The sequence below is a fragment of the Psammomys obesus genome, unplaced genomic scaffold (assembly GCF_907164565.1).
Source record: "Psammomys obesus unplaced genomic scaffold, mPsaObe1.curated_primary_1811, whole genome shotgun sequence".
NCBI classification, from domain to species: Eukaryota; Metazoa; Chordata; class Mammalia; order Rodentia; family Muridae; genus Psammomys; species Psammomys obesus.
This window is the reverse complement of record NW_026585742.1, coordinates 15724658-15739594: the sequence shown is the minus strand read 5'-3', so window position 1 is coordinate 15739594 and position 14937 is coordinate 15724658. Positions and strand designations below refer to the sequence as shown.

Genomic DNA, 14937 nt, shown 5'->3' with positions numbered 1-14937 from the left:
TCATGTATGAGTCACATTGCAATTATCTATCATTCCCTGCTATGATGATAAGTATACTTTTCTAATTGTCATTAGAAAGGAGCAGGGACTCTGCAAAAAAACATCAGTTTTCTCCATCATGAAAGGGAGCATAACACTGGAGTGCTAGCTGTGAGCTATATCCTGATCTACAGGCAAAGAAACAAACTGGGCCTGGCATGGGCATACTTCCTCCAACAAGGCCACACCTTCTAATCCTTCTCAAATAGTGCCATTCACTGATAACTAAGCATTCAAATATATGAGCCAACAGGAGCTCTTACTCAAACAACCATGTTTTTGTCTTTATTTTCAATCCACTTGGGGGAAAAAAAACTTTCCTTAAAACATTTGGCACCCCAAAGACTTTGATCTGGAGAGATCTAAAGAATGAGTTGCAGTACAGAAAAAGCTACACAGAAAAACCCTGTCTCAAACAGACAAAAAAAGGTGGCCCCTAAAGGCTCATATTGTGGGAATATGACAACCAATTCTAACCTAATGGCATTGTGTTTTTGCTAGCTCAGAAATGAACTGCTCTATCATTGGAATGCTCAGAACTGAGTAATAACTTATACACACGTCCCCAGTGATGATTAAAGGAACTTAATACAAAGCCAGGCATCCCTTAAGGGACACTGACTATTTTTGTTCTAGAATGCCTGGGAGATCCTAGTGGCCTGCAGGTAAGATGAGAATAGGAAAATGGGCCTTGAGTATTAACAGAGGCCTGTGACTGTAAAGCCTGCTTATCGCTGTGGGAAAGGGATGAATTTTTTTTTTTTAAATACTACAGAGAGGGAAAGAAAGAAGCAACTGAGGGAAATACAACATTTTTTTTCCTTTCCAGCTATGAATTAAATAGACAGTTGTAATGTACAGCTTTCTGATGCCAGCTTTAAAACCTTACTTTAATACCACTGCTTCCACACAGCATGCTGATGGCTCTAAGGTTGCTGTTGGGGGTTGGTCTTGTGCTATGTATTCAAATGCTAAATTACTGGCTCCCAAGAAGTACATTCTCATGTATAGCAAATAATATTGTGTAAACTTTGCTTGCCAATATTCTCTGGACGGTTAAATAAAGTTGCTGACAGCCTATAGCTAGGCAGATGAGAGATAGGAGGAGCTTAGGTTCCAGGAATTGGGTTCAAATGGGGACCACCAAGCAGAAAGAAGAGCAGGAGAAGAAAGAAAGATAAGAAAGTCACCATGGGGCGGTATGGACCATGAACACTGGCTATGATGGCTGATGGAATAGAAGCAGTCCAGGCAAAAACAATATGGTAAGTAACTTGGGGTGTGTAGCTGGCAAATGGCAAAATAGGTTAGAAGGTTGATATTTACCCAGTTATCATACCTTAAAGCTTTTATAAATCTAAAGGTCTGTGTCTTTTATTCAGGAACTAAAGTGAGGAAGAAAACTCAATTAAATATTTAGGAGCAAAGGGGGTATAACAAACTCTCGGAAAAAAATATTGTTACAGGTTGACATCCTTCTGGAAGCAGTAAAAATAATTTTTTTTTTTATTCAAAATTTGAATTCAGTCTAAGTCTTTAGTTTTGCCTCGTGGACTCTAATGCCACTACAATATATTAGAGTGCATATTCACCAGGGAAGGACACTATTTGACAGGTTTAGGATTCAGAGATGTAGACTTGGAGGAAGTGGTCTTTCATGTTTCAAAAGCCCATGCCTAGTCTAGAGTGTCTGTCTCTGTTTCTTTCTGTTTCTCTGTCTCTGTCTGTCTGCATGTGTGTGTGTGTGTGTGTGTGTGTGTGTGTGTGTGTCTGTCTCTCTCTCTCTCTACCTACAGATCATGATAAAGCTCTCAACTACTGTTCCAGTGCCTGCCTACATTCTGCCATGCTCCCTCCTCAATGATAATAGACTAAACTTCTGAAACTGTAAGTAAGTCTCCAATTAAATACTTTCTTTTATAATAGTTGACTTGGGCTGGAAAGATGGCTCAATGGTTAAGAGTATTGGATGTATTGCTGATGAGAGTACAAACTTGTACAAGCACTTTGAAAATCAATCTAGTGACTTCTCAGAAAATTAAAAATACTTCTACCTCAAGACCCAGCTATACCACTCCTGGGCATATATCCAAAAGATGCTCTACCATACAAGGACACTTACTTAACTATGTTCATAGCAGCTTTACATGTAATAGCCAGAATCTGAAAATAACCTAGATGTCCCTCAACCAAAGAATGGATCATTTACACAATGGAATACTACTCAGCCTTTAAAAACAAGAAAATCATGAAATTTGCAGGCAAATGTATGGAACTAGAAAAGATCATCCTTAGTAAAGTAACCCAGATCCAGAAAGACACACATGGTATGTATTCAATTATAAGCAGATTTTAGCCATATAGTACAGGATAAACATATTACAATTCACATACCCCAAGAAGATAAGTAACAAGGAGGACCCAAGGGAGGATGCTTAAGTCTCACTCAGAAAGGAAAACAGACAGCAGGAGCGGCTGAAGAGAAGTAGTACAGAAAGAAATGAGAGCAGAGATTAGACCTGGGGACAGCATGGGTAGGAGGACAAAGAGCATAGAGAAAAAAGGAAACCATGGGTGGAAAAATCTCTATAACAAGCTGCAGACCCAAGACAGGGCAAGCTTCTGGGAGGGTATGGAGGTGACTTGACTCAGCTGAGACTCCCAGTAGCAGTAGTAGGTCATGGAGACTGAAGAGAATACCCTCTAACTAGACTGGACTCCTAGTGGAGGGAGGGAAACATCAAATCACCCATAAAACTCAACCAAAAATTTACCTTGCCTACAAGATGTGCAGGGATAGAGATAAAGCACAGATTGAGGAAATGTCCAATTAATGCCTGGCCCAACCTGAGACCCACCCCATGGAAGAAAGCCCACCCCTAACACTATTAACAATACTCTGCTATGTCTATGGACAAGAGCCTAGCAAAGAGAGGCTCCACCCAGCATCAGATTGAAACAGATGCTGAAACTCAAAATCAAACATTGGGTGAAGCGTAGAGAGTCTTGTGAAAAAGTGGAGGGGAGGATAGAAGGACCTGGAGGTGACAGGAGCTCCACAAGACCAACATAGCCAACTAACCACAGCCCAGAGGGACCTGCAGAGAGTGAAGCACCCAACCAAGGACCATGTATGGACCAGACTTAGGACCCCTACACAAATGTAGCCATTGGGTAGCTTGGGCTTTATGTGGGTACCCTATTAAGGGGAATGAAGGCTATCTCATACTGGACTCTATTGCATGCTTTGGAGCTGCCTCTCAAGCCACAGGGGAAGAGGACATGCTCAATCTCTACATGACTTAATAAGCTGAGGAATAGTGGAGAAAGGACAGGAGAAGAGGGAGGAAGGGTGAGACCGGGAGGAGAGCTATCATAGATATATAAGGTGAATAAACAAATTAATTAATTTTTTTAAAAGAAAGACAACTAGATATTCTTTCAGAGGATCTAGGTACAATTCCCAGCCTTCACATGGTGGCTCACAAGCATGTATATGGTACACAAACATATATGCAGGCAAAACACCCAGACACATAAAATAAAAATTAAGGTTAAAAAGATCTGTCTCTAAAATCTAAAAATAAAAACAATTAATAATAATAACAATAAATTGCCTTTGTTATTGTTTGCATTGCCTTGGTCATGGTGTCTTTTCACAACAACAGAACACTGAGTAAGACAAAGGTAAATGGATGGATATAGAAAAGATTATAGTGAGTGAGGTAGCTCAGAGAAAGACAAATGTTGCATGTTCTCTCATCTGTGCTTCCTAGGCCCCAACCTTCAGATGTGAACATATAACATAAAGTTATCATAGAAACAAGGAAAGCAGAAAGGGATTATGGAGGGTCAGTTGAGAGAGAATTAGCAGGAGACAATTGAGATGAAGTCGGGAACAGAAAAATGGTTTTGGGGATCCAACTAGGAAGGAGGAAGGGAAGTTAATACAGAAAGAGGAGGGTCAAGGGAATAAAACCCCAACACAGATATTTGATAAAGCTTTAATAAATTATATTATTTTATGTTTAACTACAATTATACACTATACATATATATACACACATACTTACACACATATATACATATACACAATGTCTCAATCTTTAAAGGAAGTTATGGCACTTGGACTGATAATGTTCCACACAAGAAGTATAGACTAATACAAACTCCATTACCAGCCACAAGAAACCTCCTTTGTAATGTTCAGGGTCATATAAACAACATACATACAATATAGAGTACTGGTGCTGTTTGTCACTCAGCATGTAAAGGTAAGTCTCTTCTGCTGAAGATCACATACCCTCAGGACATGGGACTCTGGACAATTCGAGCTGGACATAAGCTGAAAGACTAGCTTCCAACAGTCTAGCTTCCACATCATAGTAGGACTATGCAAGCTGCAAAGGAAAGAAGCAGTTAATCATCCTACCTATCTGTAACACCTGTAAACATAGACAAAGGCAGGATATTTGTAAAAGTTGGTGTTAATTCAGTGGTAGGGAAATCATGTCTGGTACTGGAAACCTAGCCCACTTCTTGGGGTTAGTGAGGTCAGGGACCTTAGAAAAGAATTTACTACTGTTACTTTGCTAGACCAGCATAACTCCTTATTATGTTCTAGATCTAACCTTCATAACGAAAGACAGGTATAGGTAGCACACCTCATTGGAGAAAATTCTCTTTATAGAAAATATAAAACATTACATAAAATCACAACTGGAAACAATATAATAGGAGGGACAGACAGATCTCCAGAGCACACTGGCTTGAAAGCCTAGTTGAATCAGTGAGCCCTGGATTCAAGTGATAGATCTTGCCTCAATATATTAGATGGAGTATTACTGAGGAGGACACTGGGCATAAACCTTGTGACTCAACATATACATTCCCTTCCCATGCCGACAAACAACACACTGTGAAGGAAAAATGCTAACTCAAAAGGGCAAAGACACCAGAATAACATCAGATCTCTTAGTAGCAACTAACAAAGCGAGAAAAACAAGAAATGACAATTCAAGGACCAGGGGTAAGTAACCACTGACCAAGATATATTGAAAAGGGTTCTTTTAAAACTGATGGAAAAACAAGGATATTTCAAGACAGGCTGTCTTAGTATAGCTTCCATATCTCCTATCCGAACCCTGACTATCCTGTTTTCTTTCATTGCTTACCAGCTACCAATCCAATAATGAGATGTTCTATAATGGAAGTAAATTAAAAAAAACTCTTGTTTGTGAGGATGGAGAGATGGCTCAGCCTGTGTGCTCCTGTCAGGTGGCTCCTACCAAAGATCTGACAACTCTGCCCTCTTCTGGGACTTGCAGTCATGTGCACAAAAACATTCCTTTTTTAAATTTTTTTTTATTTTATATATATGAGTGTTTTGCCTGTGTGTATGTATATATGTATGTATGTATGTATGTATGTATGTATGTATGTATGTATGTATGTATGTATGTATATACATACATACATGTACATGTAACATATGAATGCCTAGTATTCAAAGAAGCCAAAAGAGGGTATCATATCCCTTGGAGTTGAAATATTGGTGCGTCGAAATCAAACTTGAAGAACAGCAAATACTGCTGAGCTGTGGGGCTGAGCTGTAGCTGTGTGACACAGAAGAGCAGGCCCCGAGCTAGAATTAGGTCGAGATGTGTCCAAACACCAAAAATCTTCATTTGAGAACAGCAGGTGTAGAACTGCTCCCTCCATGCCCTGGGCCTGCATGTCCTGATGCACTTAGCCTTATGCCCCCCACCTCTGCCACTCTTGAGGTGGTCAGGTACCCTGGCAGCCAGGTTACAGGGTATACTTCCTCTCTGCTTATAAGGTCTTCTCCAAAGAGCACCTCTTCATGTGAATAAAGCATTCCTAGCACCTTGGCACTGGCCAATAATGTACACTCACCCCAAAAGCCTCTACCCACTTTCCAAGGGTTTAAATAGCCTTTATTCCCTCCAACTAAATGAGCTGCCTCACTGGAGCTGTCCCCTGAGTGAGCTGTTTCTCACACACTCACCAAGGACCAAGATTCTGTATTGCACCCACACATCCCAGCTAAGTTTCACTCTTTCCAGCCCAGACAGATGTACAACAAGCCTACATACCCCAAAAGGGGGAGCAGAAGTGAGGGGTGGGGACACTGAGACAACTCTATATCCCTATAAATATTCATTTAAAAAATCTTGTTTATTCAAGATTTTATGTCTAAAAGCCTAGTGCAGGGCTGTCAGGAAAGAGTCATTTAATAAGGATTCACTGAATGAATAAGTGAAACACAACCTGTCCAGTGAGATACCTGTTACTCTCATTCCTTAGCTATACCAATAACTTAGCATGAGTATCAAAACCATATAAGGGAAGATTTATTTCATACCCATAAAATAATCAGATAAAAACATATATAAGCTTACAAAAATTTCTTCTAAGTAATTCTTAAACATAAAGATTTTATAGGAAAAAAATTATCATTTGGTTCATTAGAGTATGCAACACAAATTAAAGAAAATAAAATGTTTAATGCATGATAGTAGCTAAATTTAAACTAAATTTAAATTTAAAATTAAATCTCCCTATAAATAAGAGGCAGCTAAAAAAAAAAAAATCTTAGAAATTAATGAAGAACCTGGTTAGTATACACAATAAAACCAGTCTTTCTTGCTTAACAAATGTACAATGCTAAAGCTGTTCTCCCCTGACGGCCAGCAAGGCTGTATTGCTGAAAAAAATACTTCCACAACTAACTGAACATGGAGATACCAAGCTGGTACCTATATAGAGCCTTCAACTATGTTTAAGGGTCTTTGGTACAGGAAAATATCACACATCTTCCTGCAGAATATCAAAAGAGAAACAAAAATACAAGCCAGCCACAAATCCTTCCATTTTCAGTGGTGTCCTACATGTAAGATATACTAGGGCAATGTTGGCACAAAGCTTGTGGCAGTAACCAGCCAACTATTGAATTTGTCTTAGGGCTCACTTCATGAATATAACCTTGAGACTAAACAGCCCAAAGACCTATATAAAAAACAAATACTACTGTGTTTAGAAAATAATGTAGCAATAAAATGACTCATAATAATAATATTCTGCTATACTCATAGATTAGTGACTTGCTCAGCCATTATCAGAAAAGCTTTCTCCTACAGCAGATGGGAACAAATACAGAGACCCACAGCCAAACGGTATGCAGACAGTGAGAGACCTCTGAATACACAGATCTAAAAAGGATGTCTCCATCAACTTCTGCCCCCATGGCTCAGGGAAATTAGTGGAAGAGGAAGGAAAAGGAGTGTAGGAGCCAGAGGAGGTGGAGCATATCAATAATAACAATAATAAGGCCCTCAATAGATCAACATGATCAAACCTCATATAACTCATAGAGATTGTGACAGCATGTCGAGAGCCTGTAGAGTTCTATACCAGATCCTCTGTGCAGATATAATACGGCTTCCTGTTTAGCATTTTTATGGGATACCTGAGGGTGTGAATGATTTTGCCTCTCTCTCTTGATTCTTATGCCTTCTCTTTTTTTATAATTTTTACTTTTTATATTAATTACAAGTTATTTACTTTGTATCCCAGCCATAGGCCCCTGCCCCGTTCCCTCCCAATCTCACCCTCCCTCCCTCATCTCCTTCCTCCATCTCTCTAAGTCCACTGATAGGGGAGGTCTTTCTCCCCTTCCATCTGATCCTAGTTTCTCAGGTCTCATCAGGACTGGCTGCAATGTCCTCCTCTATGGCCTAGTAAGGATGCTCCTCCCTCAGGGTAGGGGGAGGTCAAAGAGACAGCCACTGATTTCATGTCAAAGACAGTCCCTGTTCCCCTTATTAGAGCTGCCATGGGCTACGTCTGAGCAGGGATTCTAGGTTATATCCATGCATAGTCCTTGGTTGGAGAATCCATCTCAGAAAAAAAACCCTTGTGGCGCTCCTGTCCTCTCCAGGTCTTACTAACTCTCCTTTCTTTCATATGATTCCCTATACTCTGCCCAAGGTTTGGTTATGAGTCTCCGCATCTGCTTTCATACACTGCTAGGTAGAGTGTTTCAGAGGCCCTCTATGGTAGGCTCCTGTCCTGTTTCTTGTTTTCTCCTACTTCCAATGTCTATCCCATTTGCCTTTCTAAGTGAGGATTGATTACCTTACCCCAGAACCTCTTCTTGTTTAGCTTCTTTAGTTAGGAATAGTGCTTCCTCAAGATCCAGCTATATCACTCCTAGACATACATCCAAAAGACACTCAAGTATACAAGGACTTTTGTTCAATCATGTCTGTAGCAGCTTTATTCATAATAATCAGAACCTGGAAACAAACCAGATGTCCCTCAACGGAGGAATGGAAACAGAAACTATGGTCCATTTACCCAATGGAATACTACTCAGCAATTAAAAACAAGGAAATCATGAAATTTGCAGGCAAATGGTGGGAACTAGAAAAGATCATCTTGAGTGAGGTATCCCAAAAACAGAAAGACACACACGGTATATACTCACTTAAGTGGATACTAGACCTATAACATAGGATAAACATACTAAAATCTGAACACCTTATGCCTTCTCTTAAGACTCTTTTTCTTCTATTTGTTTGTCTTGTCCAACTATAAAATGATAGTTTTTATCTTATATTTTCATTTTTATATATTTAAAAATGAATGAATGAATGAATGAATGAATGAATGAATGAATGAATGAATGAATGAAAACCTACAGTTGCTAACTGTAACGTTAGCAACTAAACTGTCATTTAAACCTCCAAGGAGAGGGAAAATCAGCTTTCTCCAAAAAAGTAAAACTGAGTATATCAACCACTCCAGGGCAGGCCTCATGTTCTGTAGCCATTGACCAACATATAATAGACTCCACAGTTATTTTTGTGTGTGCTTTGATTTGGTTAAACTTTGGTCCATTTGGGCTTTGCTTTTTGGATTTGGTTTTATTTTTCTTACCTTTTGTGGAGGGGAAGGTGGTTGTATTGCGGTTTTGTTTGTTTTCTGAGAAAGAATTTAAAATTGGGTAGGTAGGGAGAAGAACAGGACCTGGTAAGACTTGGGGAAGGAGAAGAATATGATCAACATATATTTAAATTAAAAAATTGTTTTAAGTAATAAAATAGTATAATAAAAACTAGTATTGAAAAAATGAAAAAAACACTAGTATTGAAGATAACTTTGTACAGTACAAATTTAGCCATCTTCTATCAAAAGAAAGGCAAACAGTAACTGAGTTGGCAGTGATCTTATTTTTTTATTTTTTTAATATTAGTAATAGTTTATTAACTTTGTACCCCAGCTGTATCCCCCTTCCTCATCCCCTCCCAATCCCACGCTCTCTCCCTCCTCTCCTCCTTGCCCCTTTTGAAGTCCACTGATAGGGGAGGATCTCCTCCCCTTTCATCTGACCCTGGTTTATCAGGTATCTTCAGGACTGGCTGCAAAGTCCTCCTCTGTGGCCTAGCAGGGCTGCTCCTCTCTAGGGGCGAGGGGAAAGTCAAAGAGCCAGCCATTGAGTTCAGGTCAGAAATAGTCCCTGTTTCCCCTTACTAGGGTACCCACTTGGATACTGAGCTACCATGGGCTACATCCGACCACGGGTTCTAGGTTATATCCATACATGGTCCTTGGTTGGAGAAACAGTCTCAGAAAAGACCCCTGTGCCCAGATATATTTGGTCCTTGTGGAGCTCCTGTCCTCTCCAGGGCATACTAACTCCCCCTTCTTTCATATGACTCCCTGTACTCTGCTGAAGGTTTGGTTATGAGTCACAGCATCTGCTTTGGTACACTACTAGGTAGAGTCTTTCAGAGGCCCTCTGTGGTAGGCTCCTGTCCTGTTAATCATTTTCTCCTACATCCAATGTCCATCCCAATTGTCTTTCTAAGTGAGGATTGATCATCTTACCTCAGGTCCTCTTTCTTGTTTATCTCAGAATGGCTAAAATAAAAAACCCAAGTGACAATACATGCTGGAGAGGTTATGGAGAAAGGGGAACCCTCCTCCACTGCTGGTGGCTATGTAAACTTGTACAACCGTGTTATTTCAATGTTCCACAGTCCCTGATAGTCAGTTTTGGTACAAAAATCACCAGGGTGTGTGGAAGAATGTTGCTGTGCTTGGTCTTTTCAATTATAAGACAGAGTCTCTCACTGATCTTAGAAGCAGGCAATAAGCCTTAGCAATCTCTTATCTCTGACCCCTATTTTCCTGTCATAGGGCTACAGGCACACATGTAACCAAACCTGGCTTTCTATATGGCTGGGTGCTGGTACCTGCACCTGGCTCCTTTTACTTAGGCAGCAAGGACTCTCATTCATTCAACCATTTCTTTATCACCAGAGAGCTTTGCTAGCACACTTATAAGATAAAGGAACAAAGATAGAAGAGCACATTTACAAAAAATAAATTTCAAATGATTGACAATTAATAAACATGAAACTAAACAAGATCATGATGTGGCTGGTTAGTATATAAAACATGGCCTCCCACCGGCTGCCTTTGATGCTGAAAGAAGATACCGCATGGCTTGTCCTTCATCTGACACAAAACCTTTACTTAAAGATAGACAACATGTCTATTAGTGGTATCTGTTTCTGAATGTTCTCACATCAAGGATTTACAAATTGTTTTCTGTGCAATAGTTTTAAATATGTAACTCAAGGCTACAGAATACACTTGACAAATAAGTTGAGACAAACACAAAGTTTCTATTATGTAATATTTGAACTCTCAAAAGCCCTTCTTTTATTCCTATGAAAAAGAGCTTAAATGATGGAATGTTTGATGACCAAATATTTTGATAACTCTGTCTACCTATAACAAAATTATACATGTCATGATTCTAATGAATCTTTGTATAAGTGCTTGTTGTATTTAACTTTATATTTCAAACGATAACCTCTGAAGAATAAACCTGAGAACACTTGATACTGAGTTAGCATGTCTTAATAGGAAATTATATTTAGTCCCTCTATAAATGTATCAATCTGATGAATCCTCATTGCAATAAGAAAATTTTTTTCATTTCTATGATACATATAAGGTCACCAATCATGTACATATATAAACTTTTCCTTTACATGATCTCACCAAAGAAAGCTGTCAGTATTTGAATATCAAGTTGCTTAATAGGTTAGAACTATATTCCAGTAAAACCCACCATACCACCGTCCTTTTCTTTCTTCCTTCTTAACATTTCATTTATGTATTTTATGTTTGGATGGATACACATACATGCTATGGGAAGCATGTGGAAATCAAAAGCCAACTTATTGAAGCTGGTTCTCTCTTATTAGGATGTGGGTTCTGGGACACAAAGTAATACTGGCAGCAAGCATCTACACCTTTTGAACCTTCTTGGAGCCTGATCTATGGGACTCTGGATTAGTGCTCAGGCTTATTTATTAACTATGGAACACAGGAAAAGAGAAATATCTGCCATCCCATCTCTGGAAAAACAAACTATTATATCACCATATAAGATAAAATAATCTTGATAGTCCTTGACACTACTTTTTATGATACAAATTTATAAAATCAATTTCTTTTGAAAGAACAGGATATGAAAATTATATTAAACTTATTTTTCTATCAGCATAAGTTAAAAAGAAGTCACTAACAGACATTTAAAACTGTTGCCAGAAATATTCTAGAAGGATAAAAAAAAAATTAAATGGATAGCAAGTAGGCAGTGCATCTGATGTGTGAGATGTTCAAAATGTTCAGCCTGAAAAAGCATCAACTTTTTAAAGTGTACCTTCAATGACTAGAGAATAATGATTCAGCTTTGATTAAGTGTTTTTGACTATGTATGAGATTTACTGAAGTAACTGTCCTGACTGATAACTTCTCTTTATTTTCTTTCCTTCTTTCTTTCCTTCTTTCTTTCTTTCTTTCTTCCTTTCTTCCTTTCCTTCCTTCCTTCTTTCTTTGTTTTGTATTTGTTTGTTTCTTTTGTTTTGTTGTTTGCTTTTGCTTTTCGAAACAGGATTTCTCAGTGTGGCCCTGGATGTTGTGGAACTCACTCTGTAGACCAGACTGGTCTCAAACTCAAGAGATCCTCCTACATCTGCCTCCCAAGAGTACTGGGATTAAAGGTATGGCCACCACCAATAGGCTCAGCTTGGTGACCTCTTAAGAGTTTGATTTTTGAGTAGGCATTTATATATTATGTCATCTTTAAAATTAGAATGCTTATTCTATACTGAAAACATGTTTTATGTTTTCTGATTTGTATACTAAATTTTCTTATAGCTGTTATACAATAAACTGAAATAAAATGTGTGGCTTTTGCAAATGTTTTAACAACTGATATTCATGTCTGTGTGTGAGAGAAGGATACATGTGTGTTGTGTGTGTGCATGTATCTTTATCATGTGTCAGTATCTTTCACAGAAGCAGGAGCTCACCCATTTGGCTAGACTGACAGGCCAGGGATCCTTCCTCCTCTCTCCCTGCCTCCAGAAAGCTGGGATTACAGGTCCTCGATGTCACATCCAGTTTCTCAAGTGCATGCCAGAGACTTACACTTAGATCCTAATGCTTACACAACAAGTATTTGACCACCTTAGCCAGGCCCCATACCCCACCAAAACAGTTTTAACTTATATTTTGAAAAGTTACCCTCCCCAAAACAAAGACTATAGGAAAGAATTTAAGTCACAAAAATATAAATATAAAAATATAAATGTATTTTAATGTATAAAAACACTTTTTACCTGGAATATTTTACAACCATTAACTTAGAAGCTTGTGAAAAATCTTACCTAAAGGTGTCATTTGGTAAGAAACACATCGATGTCTCCATAAAGAAATGGCAGATCTCTCTCGATTCTGCAGTTCTTGTAGTCTTTCTGCTAGCCCGCCTCTGTTGAATTGTAATATATTATGTTTAAAAGCTAAAGTCTTCAAAATAGCTGCAGCTTTTACATTTTACATCCCCCAACCAGAAACAGATGAAACAAGGGAAATGTTAACATTTTTTATATTACATTCTCTTTCTGTGTATCATTTCCAATTTCTAGTTTTCTTACCAGGTCTATTTCCTGATTCACAAAAAAAGTTGGACTGCTATTATACTCACAGAATTTGACACCTAAATCAGTTTGATTCCCTTTCTACGCTTTCTTAATTTGATCACTCCTTAAATGTGTTGTGCATTTACTACCTGCAGTTATCACTTTGCTAGGGTGAGAAAAAATGCTCCATCCTATCATACAAATAGGGACTCCAAACATGCAAGTAGATAAATGCAAACTCAGACAAGAATGAACTTGCTAATTTGTTGATGGGCGCGATAATCAAATGAGAATAGTATCTGGACTCCCTAAGATAATTTAGTAACAATTACAAACACACTATATGGAACACAAAGTTGAGAAAAATTAGAAATAAAGTAAGAAAATTTTTTTAAAAATTACAGGACTAGGACAGAAAAGGCAAAGGAATGAAAGAGAGGCAAGGGGAAGAAGGGAAATAAGTAGAGGAAGGAAGGAAAATTTTGTAGATTTCTTGAATGACTTTCCTCTATTTCTTCTACCCACCTCATCTACCCACACCACAATCAATTCTAAATTTGAAATTTACGAGCTGGAGAGATGGCTCAGCAGTTAAGAGCACTGGCTGCTCTTTCAGAGGACCTGCATTCCATTCCCACCATGCACATGGCAGCTTACAACTGTGTATAACTCCAGGATCCATCACCTTCGAGAGACATACATGCAAGCAAAACATCCATGTACATAAAATAAATAAATAAGTTATTTTTTAATTTGAAATTTACAAGGTGTCTCTCCCCATTAATTCAAGTCTAAGAACCTACCATCCTCTAGTAGCATAACTTCAAATGTATTTAATCAATTAGTTCCCATCCAAAATATACTATCTCACATCTAATATTATAAGTACTTGATTTTCTGGCTGACAGTCTTCACCCAGGACAGGCTGAGGTTTCATTTGGCTATTTTGTCTCCTGCATATAAAAAACGTGCTTGGCACACAAAAGGTCCTCAATAGAGTTGGAAACATGACGTCTGGAATTGGATGATGTCACTTGTGCCATGAAAATCTTTCTAATGTCAAGCACAACATCTTCCCCATAGCCTCTTTCCTTCCTGGTAACTGAACCCAGGGCCTTACACATACCAGACAAATATTCTATCACTGAGGTAGATTCATAGATCTTGAATTTTTGAGATGAGACCTAACTACATACCACTCTAGTCAGATTCCAAAGTAACTGTGTCACTTGAGCTTGTCGTGAACTACAAACTTACTGTTTGTGGTAGGATTATTTGCGTGCATTATCATGTCCAATTACCATTCCCTTCTAAAACCACAACTTCATTTGGGGCACTGATGGATTCAAACTGGCATAATTGTGACTATCTTCAGTCATAATGGCTACTGAGTAATACTGGAGGGTCTCACTTGCAGCATTTCCAATATAATAAAAGTAAACTAAGCCATCAGAGTAGTATGCATCGCTTTATTACTGGACCCATCAGCATCAGGAATATGTCTGACATACCTGATATTAGCTTCAAATAGGCCATGTCCATTTTGGCCTAGGTGAGGTCACTTTTGTCTTGACCATTTAATAAGCCCTCTTCCTTTGACTCAAATCACAGGAAGCCACTGGTCTTAAAGCCTTATACAACCAAACTTCTATCACTAAGTCACTAATTGTACTCTATGTAATCTTGGATCTTTCTTGTTCTTTAGTCTAATGACACCTTCCAAGGTTTTTGGATACTAGGAAGTGGTTTTTCTAGAATGAGTACACAAACTTGTGCCTTATTTGTGAAAACAACATGAAATAGGTAATAATTTTCTTAGCATAAAGTACTCATCCCATTATCTGTCTCTGGAAATACTACTCTTTGAAACTGC

At 38.4% G+C, this 14937-nt stretch overlaps 1 protein-coding gene across 1 annotated transcript in view; it reads right to left on the bottom strand.

The window, feature by feature from the left end:
• The window catches only part of LOC129670528 (DNA repair-scaffolding protein-like), a gene marked incomplete at its 3' end in the record, with an annotated part of 244997 nt that overhangs the window by 146274 nt on the left and 83786 nt on the right, over window positions 1-14937 (bottom strand). Inside the window, exon 7 of the mRNA XM_055599034.1 lies at window positions 12813-12913. Coding sequence (XP_055455009.1) covers window positions 12813-12913 — 101 coding nt within the window. The remainder of the gene's footprint in view (window positions 1-12812; window positions 12914-14937) is intronic.